At 34.4% G+C, this 17,865-nt stretch overlaps 1 protein-coding gene and 1 pseudogene across 1 annotated transcript in view; one reads left to right on the top strand and one right to left on the bottom strand.

Annotated features, from left to right (window-relative positions):
* The window catches only part of Ccdc172 (coiled-coil domain containing 172), an 82,279-nt gene extending 70,097 nt beyond the window's left edge, over window positions 1–12,182 (bottom strand). Inside the window, exons 1-2 of the mRNA XM_003479642.3 lie at window positions 12,104–12,182; window positions 11,802–11,887 (exon numbers count right to left, since the gene is read on the bottom strand). Of these exons, the coding sequence (XP_003479690.1) occupies window positions 11,802–11,887; window positions 12,104–12,182 (165 nt within the window). The remainder of the gene's footprint in view (window positions 1–11,801; window positions 11,888–12,103) is intronic.
* Window positions 111–530, top strand: LOC100720666 (allograft inflammatory factor 1-like; annotated as a pseudogene).
* Window positions 12,183–17,865: the final 5,683 nt, after the last annotated feature.

Here is a 17,865-nt window from a genome sequence, read left to right as displayed (position 1 = left end):
GAAGTTTGGAGGGAGGTTTCCAAGGAGACAGGCCAGCAGGAGGAAAGCTGGAGAGTTGCAAGACCTGAGACTTAAGTCATCTCCCTACTGCCACCAGTGTCTCCTGAGCTATGAGCCCAAACAAGGATTCACAGAGAGGAAAAGCTTTCGGACTGCTGAAGGCACAGCAAGAAGGGAGATTGGAGGAGATCAACAAGCAATTCCTGGATGATCCCAAATACAACCGTGATGAGGACCTGCCCTCCAAACTGGAAGCCTTCAAGAAGAAATACATGGATTTGACCTGAATGGAAATGGAGACAATGATGTCATGTTCTTGAAGAGAATGCTACTGAAACTTAGGGCCCTCAAGACCCACTCAAGCTAAAGAAATTAACTGGAGAGGCATCTGGTGGCTCAGCTGCCCTGACTTTCTCAAAATGATACTGGCCAAGGGATCTCCCACCCTGAAAATGACTGAGGAGAAAGCAAGAGCATAGGAAAAGCCAACCCATCCCTCAGCCAAGAAAGCTATCTTTGAAGTGCCCTAATTGCAGGGGATGGGGGCCAAAAAGGATGTGTGTATAGTAGAATTGAAGAGCTTCTAATGACCCCAACGTGGAAAAAAACGACAGAATCATGATCAAGTATCAAACTAAATAAATAAATTATCTTCTCCTTCCAAAATATAAATTATGAATAAATTATCTTCTCCTTCAAAAAAAAAAAGAGCAAAAGAAGCCACAGAGACTATATAAACATATGGAGACTGAATAATTCACTCTACAGCAGTCAACAGGTCATTAAGTAAAATGGGAGATATTTTAAAACTCCTACAATCAAGTGATAATGGAAATGCAACATGGCAAAATTTGTCAGACACATGAAAGTAATTATAAGAGAAAAGTTTATAGCTTGAGATATACATTAGAAAAACAGCAGTCATCCCAAATAACCCTATTACACAACTCAGTCATAGAAATGCAAAACAAAAAACTCACAGCCAACAGAAACAAAGAAATCACAGTAATAAGATCAGAGTAAAAATTCATGAACTTGAGACTAAAAAATCAATGCAAAATACCACTGAATCCAAGAGTTAGTTCTTAGAGAGGATAAACAAGATTAATAACCCTTAATCTAGCTTAGTGAAAAACAGAGAAGGCTCAAATTAATAAAATTAGAGATGAAAAGGGTGAAATTAAACAGACAACACTGAAATCCAGAGGATTATTAGAAATTATTTTGAAAACATTCTAACAAATCAGAGAATCGAGAAAAAAATGTATAAATTCTCAGACACATGACCTACCAAAATTAAACCAAGAAAATATAAAACACTAAACAGATCAATAACAAACAAACAAGATTGATGTAGAAAAACAAAAATCTGCAACTACAAAACTACAAAAAGGACATAAACTATTTACTGATGAATTTTTTCAGATCTCTAGAGAACTAACAGTAAATGTTCCTCCAAATTCTCCATGTAATAAAAAACGAAGGAATAGACTTCCGGGAGAACATGGCGGACAAATAACAGCGGCCACAGAGGCTCTCTGAGATTACCAGCTTAGAATCCAGGAGTGGTGCGGTGTGAGGAGTCCTAAGCGAGGGGAGATGTACTCTGCCGACCCAGGAACGAACTAAGCTGAGAGAAACCAACTGGAAATGCAATCCTGATGCTATAACAGGAAGAGATAAAATCTCAGTGCAGAAGCTGGACCCAGGCCTTTGGAAGCCGTGATTGGAATTTCCTGCTGCCACTGCTGCATTCCAATAGGCACAGCAGGGAGAGAGACGCGTGAAAGCTCTGAGAGTGGGAATTGGCGAACCAAAGGGAGTGGAGAGCGGGACTGGAGGGAGCCCTGCATTGACTCTGCGGTGAGTGAGAGAAACGGGGACCCTTTCATAGACTAGGAGGCTTCAACAGAGGATATTCTGGGACCAGGCAGACTAGCCGGAACAGGGCAACAGGGTGCTGCAGTGACTTTAGTCACATATTCCCCTCTCAAGTGGGATTGGTGGGGAGCACTTGGCCTAGTGACGCCACAGACTAAGATCCAGTAGGCTACCCCAAACCAGGTCCCTGCACCTAGCGGTGCACCCTAGCACTGAAGCCTTTACTAGGTTGATCTGGAGGGACAGGCCCAGCAGAAGCTGCCCAGGTCTGTGTCTCCCTAGTACACTGCAGTGGGCGGGAACACCTAGCCGGCGGATTCAAACAAACTGTAACAGACAAAGAGAAAAAAAAACTGGGCCTCCTACATACGCTGGTATGGAAGGAACAAAAAGTATAGAAAGAGGGAGCAACAAGAAAGGGTCCTCAGTCCCCAATCCTGAGAACACTGATCCAGGAAAGGTAAATGCAAAAGAGAATGAAGACAGAAAACATGCAGTATCAGAAACAGCACCAATAGACATAAAGCAGTATCTCTGGAGCCTCATAGACGAGTTCAAAAATGAAGTATTTAATGAAATAAAGCAAGAAATAAGTAGAATAGTTAGAGAAATGCTAAGCACCACCCAAGAAAAAACAGATGGTGGAATGGAAGAACAGAAAAAAAGGGGAGAACTGTTTGATGGAGAAAATAGAAAACATAGAATACGTGAAGCAGGTTCAAAGAGATTACCAGGAAACTAAAAACTCTATTGAAAGTTGGCATAACAGCTTGAAAGAAACTAAGGATAGATTATCTGGAGGGAAGATTTATAATATTGGAGCATGAAATGAAAAACTTCTTAAAAATAACAAGAAAACAAACAGCAATAATACAAAGGCTAGAAGATGATAAGAGGATTTATAACTTAAGAATTAAGAACATGAAAGAAGAAGTAGGGACACAAACAAATGAACTACAAAAGCTATTCACAGAAATAATCCAAGAGAATTTTCCTAATTTAGCAAATGGTAAAGATACTCAGATGTATGAGGCATACAGGACCCCAGCCACCTACAACCCAAACAGAGCTATACCCAGGCATATAATAATCAAAATTCCAGAAATCCAATATAAGAACAGAATATTAAAAGCCTTCAGAGACAAGAAACAGATCACTTACAAGGGAACACCCATCAGAATTACAGCAGACTTCTCGGCACCAACCATCAAATCATGAAGAACATGGGGGGAAATAATTCAAGCTTTGAAAGATAATAACCTCTAGCCAAGATTGATATATCCTGCACAACTGTCCCTAGAAATTGATGGAAAAACAAGGTGCTTCCAAGATAAAGAGGAACTAGGGGAATTTGCAACCAACAATTCAACTCTACAGAGAATACTGCAGGATATTCTAAAAATGAAAAATACCAAGATTCCAGAAACAGTGGCAGAGCGGCCACAATGAATGGAGCAGAAAGCGAAATGACGAATACAAACTGACAACTAATGACAGAAAAAGAGCTCAATAGAAATGAGGCAGAGAAGGTTGGATGGTAGGAACAGCCATTTTGGAGAAAACAAGACATCGTAATAGGTAGTGCTGATTGAATATCATCTTGTTTTGAAGTCCCATCAAGCTTTTGTTCTTCTGTCTCCATCGGTTTTAACATGTTGTATCTTATTGGATTTTATTATATGTGATAATATAAGCAAAAACTTTTACAGACAAGGAGATTATACAGAAACCATTGTTCATTTTTTTAGTTGATTCTAAATTCCCTGTAATACTGTCATTCTCTTGAATGGTTTTACATTGTCTTGATATGCTCGATGGTACAGTATACAAAGTTATACTCAAAGATTTCAAGGAAAGAGACACTATGGTAACTACTTTTATGTCGGGATTATCTTGTGGTGAAACACTACTTTGCTTAAATGGCTATGTTTTGACCTGTGCTGTTTTGTTGTTATGCCCTCTTTTATCTCAATCTTCTTTTTATTATCTACTTTTTCATTTTTATCCTTTTAATTAAGGGAAAAATAAATAAAAAAATAGCAGAATATATTATAGTACCCCACATTGATTTCCTATTAACTTGATTTGAAGCCCTGTATTGCTCTCAATATCTTGTTTGGACTGATTTTCCTCTATTCTGTTATGCTTGATAGTACCAAGTTTGAAAGTATAGGCAACAACTATGAAGAGAACAAGATTCATTATGATTCCCATTCTGGTTGACTATTATCTTCTTTTGAAGTCCTCTAATATCTCCAATGTTTTGGTTTTATTGGTCTTGTTCTTTACTGTTTTGTTCAATTTTATTATAACTGATGATATAGGCAATTCTTTTTAAGATAGCAAGAGGCATTATGGTAACCATTGTTGATCACCTTGTATTTTGTTTTTACATTATGTATTATGTCCAACCTTTTGATTTGACTGACTCTGTCCTAGTATGTCACACTTGGTTTTACTTTCTTCAAAAAAAAGTAATAAGAACAGTGGGAGTAATAAAACCCAAAATGTGTAATTGTCATAGTACAAAAGAGAGGAAAACAAAGTTCTCTAAAGGATATAACTACATGTATATTTTAGTGTATAAGATAGGTAACCATATTACCAATTTTTGTTGGATCATTGAACAGAACTGTTTGCAGTCTCACTGTTTGAATGTGCACTCTATATGCTTTAATTTTGTAACTTGAACAACTATTTCTAAGATGACAATATGCAATCTATTAACTAGTGATTTCCTACTATTTATTTTTTCTGAAATTCTGTATAATTTGTACCTTTTTTCTGTTTTTTTCTCCTTAAATAAAATTTAAAAAAGAAGGAATAACTCCAAATCAAATCTATGAACCTCAAAATAAAATCAGAAACACTTAACAGAAAGAAGTAAATCACACTGATCAACAAATACAAAATCCTCAACAAAGATGCAAACCTTGTCCAACAATGCAAATTAACAAATTTAACACAGTATATAAATAGAATCAAGGATTAAAAAATCATATGATCATCTCAACAGAGGCAGAAAAAATGTTCAACAAAATCCAATGTCCTTTCATAATAAAAAACCTTACATACACACATATGTTGGAGAAAAGACAGCCTTTTTAACAGATGATGCTGAGCAAACTGGATACCCACATGCAAAAGATTGATACTAAATTCCTATCTCTCAGCCTGTTAATATCAAATTTAAATGGATTAAAGACCTAGATACAAAATTAGAAACTTTGAAATTGTTGGAAAATAATGTAGGAGAAACACCTGAACCCACTACACAGGAAAGACTTCCTGGTTAGGACACTAGTAGCACAGAGAGTAATATCAAGAATCAACAATAGGACTACATCAAATTTAAAAGCTTCTACACATCAAAGAAAACAAGAGTAAAAAGACAACCTACAGAATGGGAGAGAAATTTCTGCTAGTTACTCTTCTGATAGAGGATTAATCTCTAGAAAATATAAAGAACTAAAAACACTTAAGCTCTCCCCCCAAAAAAACAATAAAAAATGAGCAAGTGAATTAAACAGAGGCCTCTTAAAAGAAATACAAATCGTCAATAAGTACATGAAAAAAGGTCAACATTTTTAGCCATTAAGAAGATTCAAATCGGGGCTGGGTATTTAGCTCAGCGGCATAAACACCTGCCTTGCAAGCAGGCAGTCGTGAGTTCGATCCCCGGTACTGATAAAAAGGAAAAAGACAAAAAAAGAAAATTCAAATCAAAACCTTGAAATTCCATCTCATCCCTGTCACAACAGCTGTAATGAAGAATACACAAATATAATGAACGCTGGCATGGATAGAAGTAAAAAGAACTCTCCTACATTAGTGAAAATTTAAGCTTGTATAAGCACTATGGAAATTCCTGAAAAAACTTAAAAAAAAGGTCATTTGATCCAGCTGTACCTCTTCTGGATGTATTCTCAAAAGAAAGACAGCACACTACAGCAATATATACTGACTAAATTGTAAAAACAGCTGAGATTCCTCTCCATAGGTGAATGGATAAAGAAAATGTGATATTCTCCAACCATCAAAAAAAAATGAAATCATGTTATTTTCAGGAAAATGTATATAACTAGAGTTGATCATGTTAAGGAGAATAAGCCAGACTCATGAAATTAAATATTGCATGGCTTCTTTTATATGAGAAACAAAATCAATAAATTAATTAAACAAAGGAGAAATGACAAGAAACTAAAAGGTAGACTGTTAGAGAATGGAAAGGGAGCTAGGAAAAGAGGGACAAAAAGGAGTTCAAAGGGACTGAAAATCACTAGAATATGTTAAGCCCATAAAATATACCAATTTCCCAAAATGATATTCACCATTACATATTGCTAACATGCTATAATTTTTTTTAAATCAAGGGAGATGAATGGTTATTACCAACTTCTGAGAAAAACTGTATCAAATGTTTCTAATAATTGTTACTGTTTTATGTATTTATTATTCTCTGTCTTGTTGGTCATTCCTGACGTTTTAAAATTTCACTGTTTTCAAAATGGAATGTTTATTAAAACATACAAGACAGTGTAAACCAGTAGTAATTCACCAAACATTTATTATCTGCTGGATGACACGAAACATTGGTATACTAAGCAGTTATCACCTGAGTAGAAGATTACAAAGAAAGAAGTTGGCCTCATGAGATAAGTGTTATGGAGAAGAGTTAGATAACTAACAGTTCAATTTAGCTACAAGAATTGAGGCAGTCAAAACAAACATGAAAACTGATATACAGGTTGCCTTGTACAATAAAGCTTAAGTAAGATCTAAAAAAGAATGAGAATTTCTAGAGTCTTCTAGAATTTCATGGAGTAACTATAAAAAATAGCCCTGGATGGCCCACCTGTAGACTAGACATGAAAAAAATTAATCCTTATTTGGTAAAGCAACCATGGCCAGATTTTTATTATAAGCAACCTGATACAATTATGATTCATTAAAATATCAAATCAACTGTGTGTTTTCAAGTCAGTAATTTCCCATTGTTGTTTAGGCCATTTTTTCAAGTCAGTAATTTCCCATTTTTGTTTAGGCCATTTTTTTCAAGTCAGTAATTTCCCATTGTTGTTTAGGCCAATTTTTTTTTTTTTGGTCATTTTTCTTTCTTTTTTTTCTTTGGTAGTACCAGAAATCAAATTCAGGACCTTGCACTTGCCAAACAGGCGCTTATGGCACAGAGCTGTATCCCTGGCAGTTCAAGCTGTTTTGAACTCAATTTTCATTACTAACAATGAGAAAAACCCTAAGCTGATAGTGACCACTTTCTAAAGAATGGGTAATTTCCTCTGACTTCAAGTCCCTTGGGGGGGGGGGACTAAAGCTTCTTGGCAGATAGGGATGTTTACTAATGAATAGCCAGAAGATTACAGGAAATCTTTCCAAAAGAATGGCACTGCTTGGTTATATAAGGCTACCCAACTGATAAAGCAGAGGAATAAATGGCACATTTTTAATATTCTTTAAAAATAACTGACACATACAGTAATTAAATAATGTTTTGACATAATAAAGCTCAGAGACAACTCTTAGTGAGTCATGTCTTTAATTTTGTATCACGAGTTCTTTAAACTTCTTTGCATCTCCTCTTTAACCTTTCCTTCTTTTTTTATACTATACTATAGTATAGTGGTTAATGCCGAGAGCTCTCCAGTCAAACAACATAGTTTCAAATCTTAGATTCGCTACTTAACACTTAACATGAGCCCATGCTAGTTACTTAATTCTGCTGAGACAATTTTATTAAATGTAAGTGGGAAACAATACCTCACAGGATTCTTTGTGAGAACTGAGATAATATTTATAAAAAGGACTTATATAAGGACTTACTAAATGTTAGCTGTTTTTTTTTAAGTTTTTTATAATACAAGAGATGGCTGTCCTCTTATGTAATCTAATTTGATTATGTTCCAGATTCCATCTTCCTTTTGTTTCCTTGAGGAGTTTCAACATTTTAAGCCAATTGATTTAAAGCAACTTTCTTGAAGAAGTCATAGAGAGTTTGTAAGCAACAAATTGTAAACGTTCTTACAACATTCTTGGTCACAACTGATGAAAATACAGTGAAATACAGTGAAAAATAGAATTTTCATTTTATTTTCTAAAATGAAGATTTCCTAAAATGAAGATTAATTAACTCACATGCTACTTAAATAAATGTTAAGCAGAGAAAATAATGCATCCATATTTTAAGCAACTTTTAACAAACAATAAAGTGAAATTATTAGGCAGATGTAAATTCTTTGATAAAATGTAAAAAAAAAAAAACCCTCAATTTCAAGGCTTCATTTCCATATTATCAAGGATAATACCTTGCAGTTTTATTCTTTCTCTAATTAGGTAATATCGTACTAAAGAATATGACTTTACTCATTTTATGGGAGGGTTCCTAAATTTTATCAAATTTTTAAAAACTGGACATTTTGAAGAAGTAAATGGAGCCATCTTAAATTACTTCCTCATGTCAATATTGTTTTCTTTTAAAATTTACAAAGTATTATTATTGTTATGATATTTATGCAGTAAATTAAACTGGAAGTAAAATGAACAAAATATCACAAAACAACCTCAGATTTTCTTCTATTACTCCCTCTTAAAGGAGTATAGTATTATACTGGGATTTATATCAGATGTATAAATATTAAATGTTCAGATCATAATTATATACCATTTTTAAATAGAAGAAACCTTTAGGTGCTTAAAAGAAAATATAATTGTTCTGTGAGTCCTGAATTTTGGCTTGCTATCTTATCAAAATTATAAAGCCTTTCCTTGACGAGCAGAATCTTTAGGTACACTGGTAAGTATTAACACAAAATCAGGGCATGTTCTCATCTTTCTGTTTTTCATATTACTAAACCTAACCAGGCATACTGTGGCTGTCCAATTCACAATGTACTCAAACTATATAATCTGAGACTTTTGCGACCATATATTTTAAAAGACCCATTGAGCCCTGAAAGGCAAGTGCTATCATTCAAGTTCTAATTACATGCTACCTGAGTTTTACAGAACCAAAAAAAAAAAAAAAATGAGTACTGTACTTCCCAAATATAATCTGACCACAAGCAGCCTCCAAAATAAATGCTCCAAATATGTTCCAAATATACAACTGTATAATAGCTCAAGCACTCTTCTATACAAAGTATGTTCTAGTTTCTCCTTATATTGCTCCCACTTGATAAATGGGTCAATAAATGCCAAGCCAGATATTCAAGTAAATATATTTTCATTGTTATAGATAGACATATAATTAACTCGGAGAATAAAAGAAACCAGAAAACAATTTATAATTACTCCTTTAGTTTTTCCCATTAGTGATTTACATTATAATTATAGTTTCACTTTTAAAATCTTTATAAACACACACATATCACCTTGACTATAATTATAAATCAAATTATTTCAATTACAAATCAGCATTGCATGAACTGTGATCCTCATATGTTAATTTTATTAGTAACATACAATTGTATTATAACCCATGTATATGAGTTGATTAAAAAGCAATACACGTTTATGAGGCTGTGTCAATTAGTAATTTCAGCAAATGTTTCTAAATAATGCTAGAGATTTGCTCTGTCTACTCTCTAATACAAACCATTGAATCATTTTTTATGTATGTGTATATATCAACAAATTATATTTCCATTTCCGGCAAAAATAGCCTCATAACAGAGAAAGTATTACAAAGATAAAACACTATTTTACAAAGAGAATATTACAAAGAGCAAGCTTCATATTAAAAAATATTGTTATCTTTCAGGATGCTATCTTCACCAATCCAGAAAAAATGCATTTTACCCAGAAACATTACATACATGACCTTTTAAAATTACTGCCCTGGATGCAGAGCTTCAGACATATCATTATATGTCATGAGAAAAAAGTTCAAAATAAGCTCAAGAAATGTTTAAATAAAATTTGCTGTCATCACTTAATTATTATTTTCATTATGGTAGTTTAACATTTTAAAAATTATATATGAAGAACAAGCCATTTTACCTCTTAGTTTCCTCACCTACAAAGAGAGTGTAAGAGCCTCATCACAGATTTCCTGTCAGGATTAAAGGAGTTAACACCAAGTGAAGTATTTAGAATGATGCCCATCATCTAAATACCAATATATCTGTTAACTATGCATGTCCTAGTTATATACATTTTGCCTATGCCATTAGCTTCTAATTAGCAGGCCTGAAAGTCTTGTAATGTTTTTCAAGGAAAAGAAAGCTATGTCACGACATTCTTTATGTTTTGTCCATTCCACCAGCTTTTGGCACTGTTGGTAGCAGCTAGTTTATCTGCTATTCATAAACAAAACACGAGGTAGATCTCTACTAAATAATAGTGTCAAATTCTATTTTAAATATACCCTCCTAGTGGGTCAGGAGAAATGATGAAAGATTGGTCAGCAGTTACTCAGTGATAGTTAGGTAAGAGAATTAAATTTTGGTGTTCTACTGCAAAGCAGGGTTCTATAGATTACAACAATTTATTGTATATTAACTACAAGATTTTGAACATTTTTACCACAAAGAATGATAAATATTAACCAGATAGGCTTACCTTGAATGGAGCATTACAAAGTATATAGAAATATGAGATTCATATTTAGAGTTTTGTGTCAACTAAACTAAAAAGACTGTACTTTCCCATTATCTTCACACTATTAGTAATCAGTAATTCACTGATATACTACTGTATACATACACAAGGGAATGTACACAATGAGAATAAAAAAATGAGTGAAACATTTTTCTAAATATATTGCTCACAAAATAACGGGTATGCAAACATAAGTACTGCTGTCTGTTTAATAAAATAATTTTATCAAGGTGCTCAGGGAGAGCTTTATGGGTGATGTTTGAACAAGAAATGAAACAAAGAGGTAAAGCTCAAAAGGTGAAGAGATCCTAGGATTATTTTATTCACAAAACTGAAAATTCTTCATAATGTAATAAACTATAACAAACATATCTAAAGTAAACAGTCTTGTTCACAGTTCCCATTGCATGCTGCTTGTGTAGTTCACACTTGAATGTTGAATAAATATTTTTGTGTAACTGTCTGTTCACACCCCTGGAGAAGTCCTCACTGGGACATACTTAAACGCTTTTAGTTTCCTATGTATCCCCATTTTCTCAGTCAGAACTCAGAAAGATCATCCTGAAACTACTTTTATCATGTCACAACCTGGTCAAAAACTGCCAAAAGTTTCCTCTAATTTTGCTTTTGACTAGATTCTTTGCTTTTGACTAGATTCTTCCTGCAATATGCATGGGACAAATTTGCCTCCTCCCTCTGCCACGCTGTATATTTCTCTTTGTTCCTATATTTCTCTTTGTTCCCCGAAATTTTACCCACCCTTCAAAATTCTTCTTCAAGAAGCCATCACACTCTCTTGTTTCTATTTTTAAAATAACCGAACTCTATAAATGTCACAGAAGAGAGAAGTGCTAGTGGTATTCTTTTGGATGAAAGTCCTGTCCAAAATTTGGTAGAAATTGAAAACCAAAAGACAGACTCATTTGAAAGTTATAGTCAATCCATTACATACATATAGCACATTTAAATTATTTATTATACAAAATGTATATACTGCGCCAACTACTTATTAAACAATTACTCTTCCAATGACATTGTGCTCTTTTAAAAACTTAATCATTCCACAAAATAGACAACGAGTTCTCCATTACTTAATTTGGTTTCTTTAAGGAAAATTCACAATAGAACATAAGCTATTACCAGATTTTGAACTCTATTATCAGATAACACAAAACTACAATAACCAGCATACAAGTCTTGTGCTTCATAGCTGAAGGACAAGTGGTTAAATAGTAAAATATCCCAAAAAAGCCAAATACAGAAAGACTTTTTCTAAGTGATATTTAGCATGCTCCATGCTTCAATACCTTAGATTCCAATTTGATTTTCTCTTCGTTCAGCTCTTCTGCTGCTTTCTTAATTTTTTCACGGCATCTGGTTATTTCGGACCTTACTGTAATACAAATTAAATCTTTAAACACATCAATCTTTGTACAGTCTCCATTTTGGTAGAATCTGGTCTGACACTTTTTAGGTGTGGTTCCCTCGATATGAAAAGCAAACTCCCCTTATCGCTCTGATCACTACCTTCAGGCTTTTTTCCCCTCCTGCTCCAAGCACCCAGGGAGAGAAGACTAAAACCCCACGCGAAGGACCGGAAACTCCAGACCTTTCCGCAACACCCTCCGGCTCTGCTCAGCCTGGTGCTCCGCGAAGATGATGTGCTGAAACAAGGACTCTAAACTCATCTCGGCCCTGAGCTCCCGCAGATCCTTTCTTCCTCTGTTAAATATTTTATAACCAAATCTGAGGATCCTGTAACGCACAACAAAGACGGATTCTGCGAGGACGTTCAGAGCTCGCTGCTCCTCACCTCGTCCAGGCCCTCGCTGACCGCGGGACACTGACAGCGGAGCTGGGCCCTGAGACTCTGGAGAGCAGCAGAACTTGTAGTCCTCGGCCTTTTCCTCCCACTCCCTTCCTTCTGGCGGGTAAGATTCTCAAAGTACCGTGTCTCTCAGCACCTGGTACCTACAAGTACTACCTCAGGCCACAGACTTTCCTTCAGGCTCCTGCCGGGCCTCAGAGTCGGCCTTGCACTGCCAGACTTTAAACTACGGTGGCTCCTTGGGCCCAGTTTGGGGTTAGAGTGGTTTGCTAGGGGCAAACTCTCAGAAGTCTTTAATATTTACTTGAGTTAGGGTGATCAGTCTTCAAGTATTATAAAGTACAAAGTATCCTGCATTCTAAATATAAACTTTTCCAAAGTCTTATCCTTCCGCAATGGCAAAAGACTGCTATAAATGTGCAATGTATGACATTCGCCTTAATCATTCCTTTGTAATCAAAGCCTATCTTTTTTGTCTGCTTTAAAATTAATCATTGCCTTTTGTAATCAAGCTGCAGTAATATTAACACTTCAATATCTGTGCAATATGTGTCAGAAACCAAAGTAGTTTCTAATTAAAGATTAAATGTGAAAGGCACCTTTGGGACTTTTACATGGGACTTTTTTTTTTATTTAAAAGAGAAAAAAAAAAGCAAAAAAGACAAACAAACCCAAAACAATAAGAATATAGGCTTTCAAAGCAAGATGATAGGAATTTAACAATGGTATTTGCTATCTTCAAAAGAGATGTTTAGATTACCAGATAAGGGCATGCAAAATTGATTTACTCATATGAGTATTAACTACTCTTTTCCAGTGACTAATTGAATTAGGAGGAGTATGGTCTTCTTAGTTATTTTATATATATATATATATATATATATATACACACACACACACACACACACACCTTTTTCCTTTTTCCTTCCTTCTTTCCCGTATCCCAGTTACTTTTCCCTTTGAGTAGTTTCTTACCTTTACACAATATTTATTTTAGATTTTGGATCGTATTAGCTTTTTCAGTTTCTTACAGTAGGGAGGCAATACAACATTTACACATGTGAGTTTGACTTATTTCACTTATGAGTATGCTCTCAAGTTGCATCCATTTACTTCTAAAAGCCTGGATGTGATTCTTCTTTGTAACTGAATGGTCCTCCATTGTATAAAAATACTACATCTTTTTTATCCATTCTTCAGTTGATGAGCATTTGGGTTGTTTCCAAGATTTGACTATTACAAATTGTGCTGCTATAAACATAGGTGCACATATGTCACTGGGATATGATGGTTTCAGTTCTTCTGGGAAAATGCCCAGAAGCAGGATAGCGGGGTCAAATCCTAGCTTTTTGAGGAAACTCCACACTAATTTCCACAGTTCTTGCACCAGTCCCACCAACAGTGGATAAGAGTTCCTTTTTCCCACAGCTCCTTCAGCATTTGTTATTGGTTGATGTCTTGATGTTGGCCATTCTTTCCAGAGTGAGATGGAATCTCGATGTTGTTTTAATTTGCTTTTCTCTAATGATCAATGATGCTGAACATTTTTACATTTATTTGCCATTTGTATTTCTTCATTTGAGGAGTGTATATTCATCTCAGATGCCCATGTTTGGATTGGTCTTTGAATTTTGGGAACCTGATTTTTTTTAATTCTTTCTATGTTCTAGATAGAAGTCCTTTATCTGAGGGATGATTGGCTAAGATATTTTTCCAATTCATGAGTTTTCTTTTCACTCTGCTGGAGATTTCTTTTGAGATGCAAAAACGTTTAATAAGACTTGATCCCAGTGGTTGCATAGGACTTTTTAAAATAAAAAATAAAATACTTTTAGTCAAAATATTGACATTGTGATAAACATCTGACTTTTATTCTGTAAAAATTCACATGGATTAAGCTTTAAAAGGTAGTTTTTAGTTCAAAAGTGTTTAAAATTAAGTAAAATGAGGTACAGAAATGTAAAATTTTTGTCACGTACTAATTGGCTTAATTAATATTTCATTAATGCTATAGAATAATTGGTTATAAATTTTAAACTAATCTAGATGTCTACATTAATGTTCAAGTCATTTCAGAATAAAATTTAATTTTTAACTCTATTATAAAAGAATATATACTGAAAAATGTAATGAAGAAGAAAATAAATGCCCATATGAATCTCCAGAAATTTTGACTATTGCCTTCCAGATAACCCTACTTATTCAACATTGTTTATTTATAAATCTTAAAATTATAGGGAATAAAAAATAACAATATTATTATAATATGTTTTAAAACAATGTTAGTGGTTATTATTATATAACATAGTGGAATTTGTATTTACCAAGTACTATTACGAGCAGTATATGTGCTTTTTAGATGAACTTTGTTACTTACTTTTACAGTACAGTTGAGAAAACTGAGACACAGAACAAATCAATCTACAAATTGAATTCAGTGAAAAATTCATCTAATCATCTGAGACGACATATCTTTGAATCAACCATGCTATGAGATTAGTACTTTTATTAACTGCAGAACTGATGTAGAGAGCGCGAAGGAACTTGTCAGGGGTGTTCAGTAACTAGAGTGGTAGTTATCTGATTGTGGGTGTGGCTGAAGGGATTTATGGAAAACAGAAAACACACTGTAGGTGTGAGTGACAGCAACCGATAGGCTTCCTGTCTGAGTAGAATAAAAGGGGAACGAAGAAGAAGGCTGCCTTCTGTTTCTTCAGAGAAGCTCCAGTCTTCACCTTCAGTTTGGATGTTTTCTCTGGACTTCCAGCACAGACCCCTTAGCCTTCCATCTCAACCCTTCAGTCTTCTGAGGTGGATTTACATGAGACACCACCTTGAGCTCTAGTGCTTCAATTGGACTCTATCTCCAGCACACAGAGGCCCCTGTTGCACTTTTCTACACCTGACTCTCCAGAGAAACCACTGTAAGCCAATCTTACAAAGTCTTAAGGATTTGTATATCTTATTTATCAAATAAGCACTGAATGATACAACTAGGAAATACCACAATCAGGATGCAAACCCTGGACCTTGTCAAGTTACATTCCTAATGCAGTGCAAAGAATGGAAACCAAAAAATCTGGGATCAAAGCCACACATTTGACTCTGCTCTTTTTCCTTTAATTCAGTTACAAGCATTTTACCATTTCATTCAAAATTTTACATAAATATATCTTTATAAATCATAACTCATTACATAGGTGGATGTATATAATTTAGATTTACAGAAATAAATTTGTTTTCAAGGAAGAAAAAAAAATCTGAGTTGTGTTTTGAATAATTTTCTTTGAGCTCTCATGTAGAGGCTTTTGAACTATAACATGGCTGCTATCAAAAGAAAGGGCTTCCAAAAAGACAAATTATATTACTAATTACTACCACTCCCTTCAAAATTATTTTTTATGGACTTGCACAGCGACTATCCTCACAAAGAGGTTTGTTTTCAAAAGCATGAAGCCATTTAACGTTCCAATTTTATTAGTTACACTCCAACTCCATTTATTATTTAACATGCTCTTTCAGTACTGAAATTTGGCAGAGTGAAATTTGGGCAGACTTTTGGGAGCTCAGTCACCCAGTTCATATGGGATTATGAAAGAGGGAGTTGCTAGGAATTCAAGAGGGGGAGAATAGGGAGAAATGATACCTTCATCTTCAGACATTTTCTTCAAATCCCAGAATATTCTGGTGCTTTTATCTCGTTAGACTCTTTTTAGAGATACTACAACTATAGATATTAGGAGGGGTTTAAATTTTAATTTTTCTTATTGAAGCAAACAATTATGTTAGCTTACAATTCAAAATTTACAAGTTTCATTATAATGAATAAAAGTGCCATATAAAGATATTTATAGGTTTATGTATAGATTTTGTATAGTGGTAAATTTTTTTCCTCCTTTAGATATATATGCTGATTATATTCTACAATATAAAGAGCAAGAGTAGCATTATTTAAATTTATGTCAAATAAAAATGGTATATGACATGATAAAATTTTGTAAGCCTACTATTTTCTGAAAATGTATTTATAAATCTAACAAAAAAGAAGTGATTCATTCAACAACTGTTTAATGAGTTTCTGCTTTTTACTCAACATTCATTCAACTAATATTGTTGAACATCTCCTATGTGTCATATTAGAGAAACAAAATTTAATAAAAGGAGAGCTACATAAAAAACATTTTTCTTCCCCTGGATATTGCTAACCTCATTGGAGAATTATTATATTTTTCAGCATTTTGGCAGCAGTATAAGCAACTGCTTTCAGATGTTTCAGCAGATGTTCTTCAGAAAGAAAGCCAATTATTTGCATTATGATAGCACACATGATTCTCAAATCTAAACTTTTCCATCTGTACATGTTTCATTTAATTGCATACCTATGGAATATAAAAGTTAAGATCATTCCTTGTCTGTCAACCTCAGACTTTTGTTTGTAATAACCCTAGCACCTGGGTTATAGAGCCATCAATAATTGCTTTGCTAGAAGGCCTTACATAAGGCTTCCTTGCTTTGTGATTTAAAATTCATTTCCTCTCCTTTCTTAGATTGATGACTTTCCTAAATTCTAAACTGGGCTTGCAAATACTCACTAGCCCAGGGCCTCTACATCTCAATGGAAAGAAGAAAAGTAATTCATTTATTTTATGGGTTTTTTTTGGGGGGGGGTACCATAAAGGGGAAAAAATGTGAGTTCAACCAAGTTTAACAGACATTTATTGAGTATCTACTAAATGCAAAAATCTCTCCTGAGTGCTAGGGAGGATACAAAGTTAGAAAGATACAGACCTTGCTTTCCTGGAGATTATAATCTATCAAATGGGACAAATAACCCATGGGAAGATGCTATATAACACATTTAGCCTTGTGCTATGAGGGTATGGTAGAGGAAGCATGATTAAGTCTAATACATCTATACAGGAAAATATCTGAGCTGGGTTTTAGAGGAGGTGGGAATCGCAACAGATAAAAGGTTGAAAAGAGCAGAAAGTTACATAAGGCAAATATCTGGACAGTGCTTAACATTTTCATGTATGTCATAAAAGATGAAGTACCATTATTGAGCAAGTGAGCAGCATGTCACAGTTGCTGTATGCAGTAAACTCATGGCAGTGGGTTAGAAACACTAAAAGGGAAGAAACTAACATTTAGCATGTTGAATAGGTTGCTGTCTGTTGTGCCTATTCAGGCTGCTATAACAAAATATCATAAACCATAGTTTTTAAAATACTGGAAATCATAACTCACAGTTTTGTAGAGTAGGAAGTTCAGGATTAATTTGCTGGTCTGATTAATTTGATTCTGGTCTGGTAAAGCTCTGATTCCTGGTTCATAAAAGGTATATTGTCACTTCATCATCACAAGGTAGAAAAGACTATTCAGCCTTTGCAGTCTCTTTTAGAAGAACCATATTAATATGCAGTCAGTTTTATAAGGATAATAACCAATCATGAAGGCCTTGCCTTCATTACCTAATCATCTTTCAAAAGCCCTATTTGCAATAGCATCACCTTTTAAATTAGGATTCAACATATGAATTGCCA

Source organism: Cavia porcellus, unplaced genomic scaffold (assembly GCF_034190915.1).
Source record: "Cavia porcellus strain 051 isolate PalLab524CR breed Dunkin Hartley unplaced genomic scaffold, mCavPor4.1 scaffold_2, whole genome shotgun sequence".
Lineage (NCBI taxonomy): Eukaryota > Metazoa > Chordata > Mammalia > Rodentia > Caviidae > Cavia > Cavia porcellus.
The sequence above is the reverse complement of the archived record's forward strand: the minus strand, read 5'-3'. Positions and strand labels throughout refer to the sequence as shown.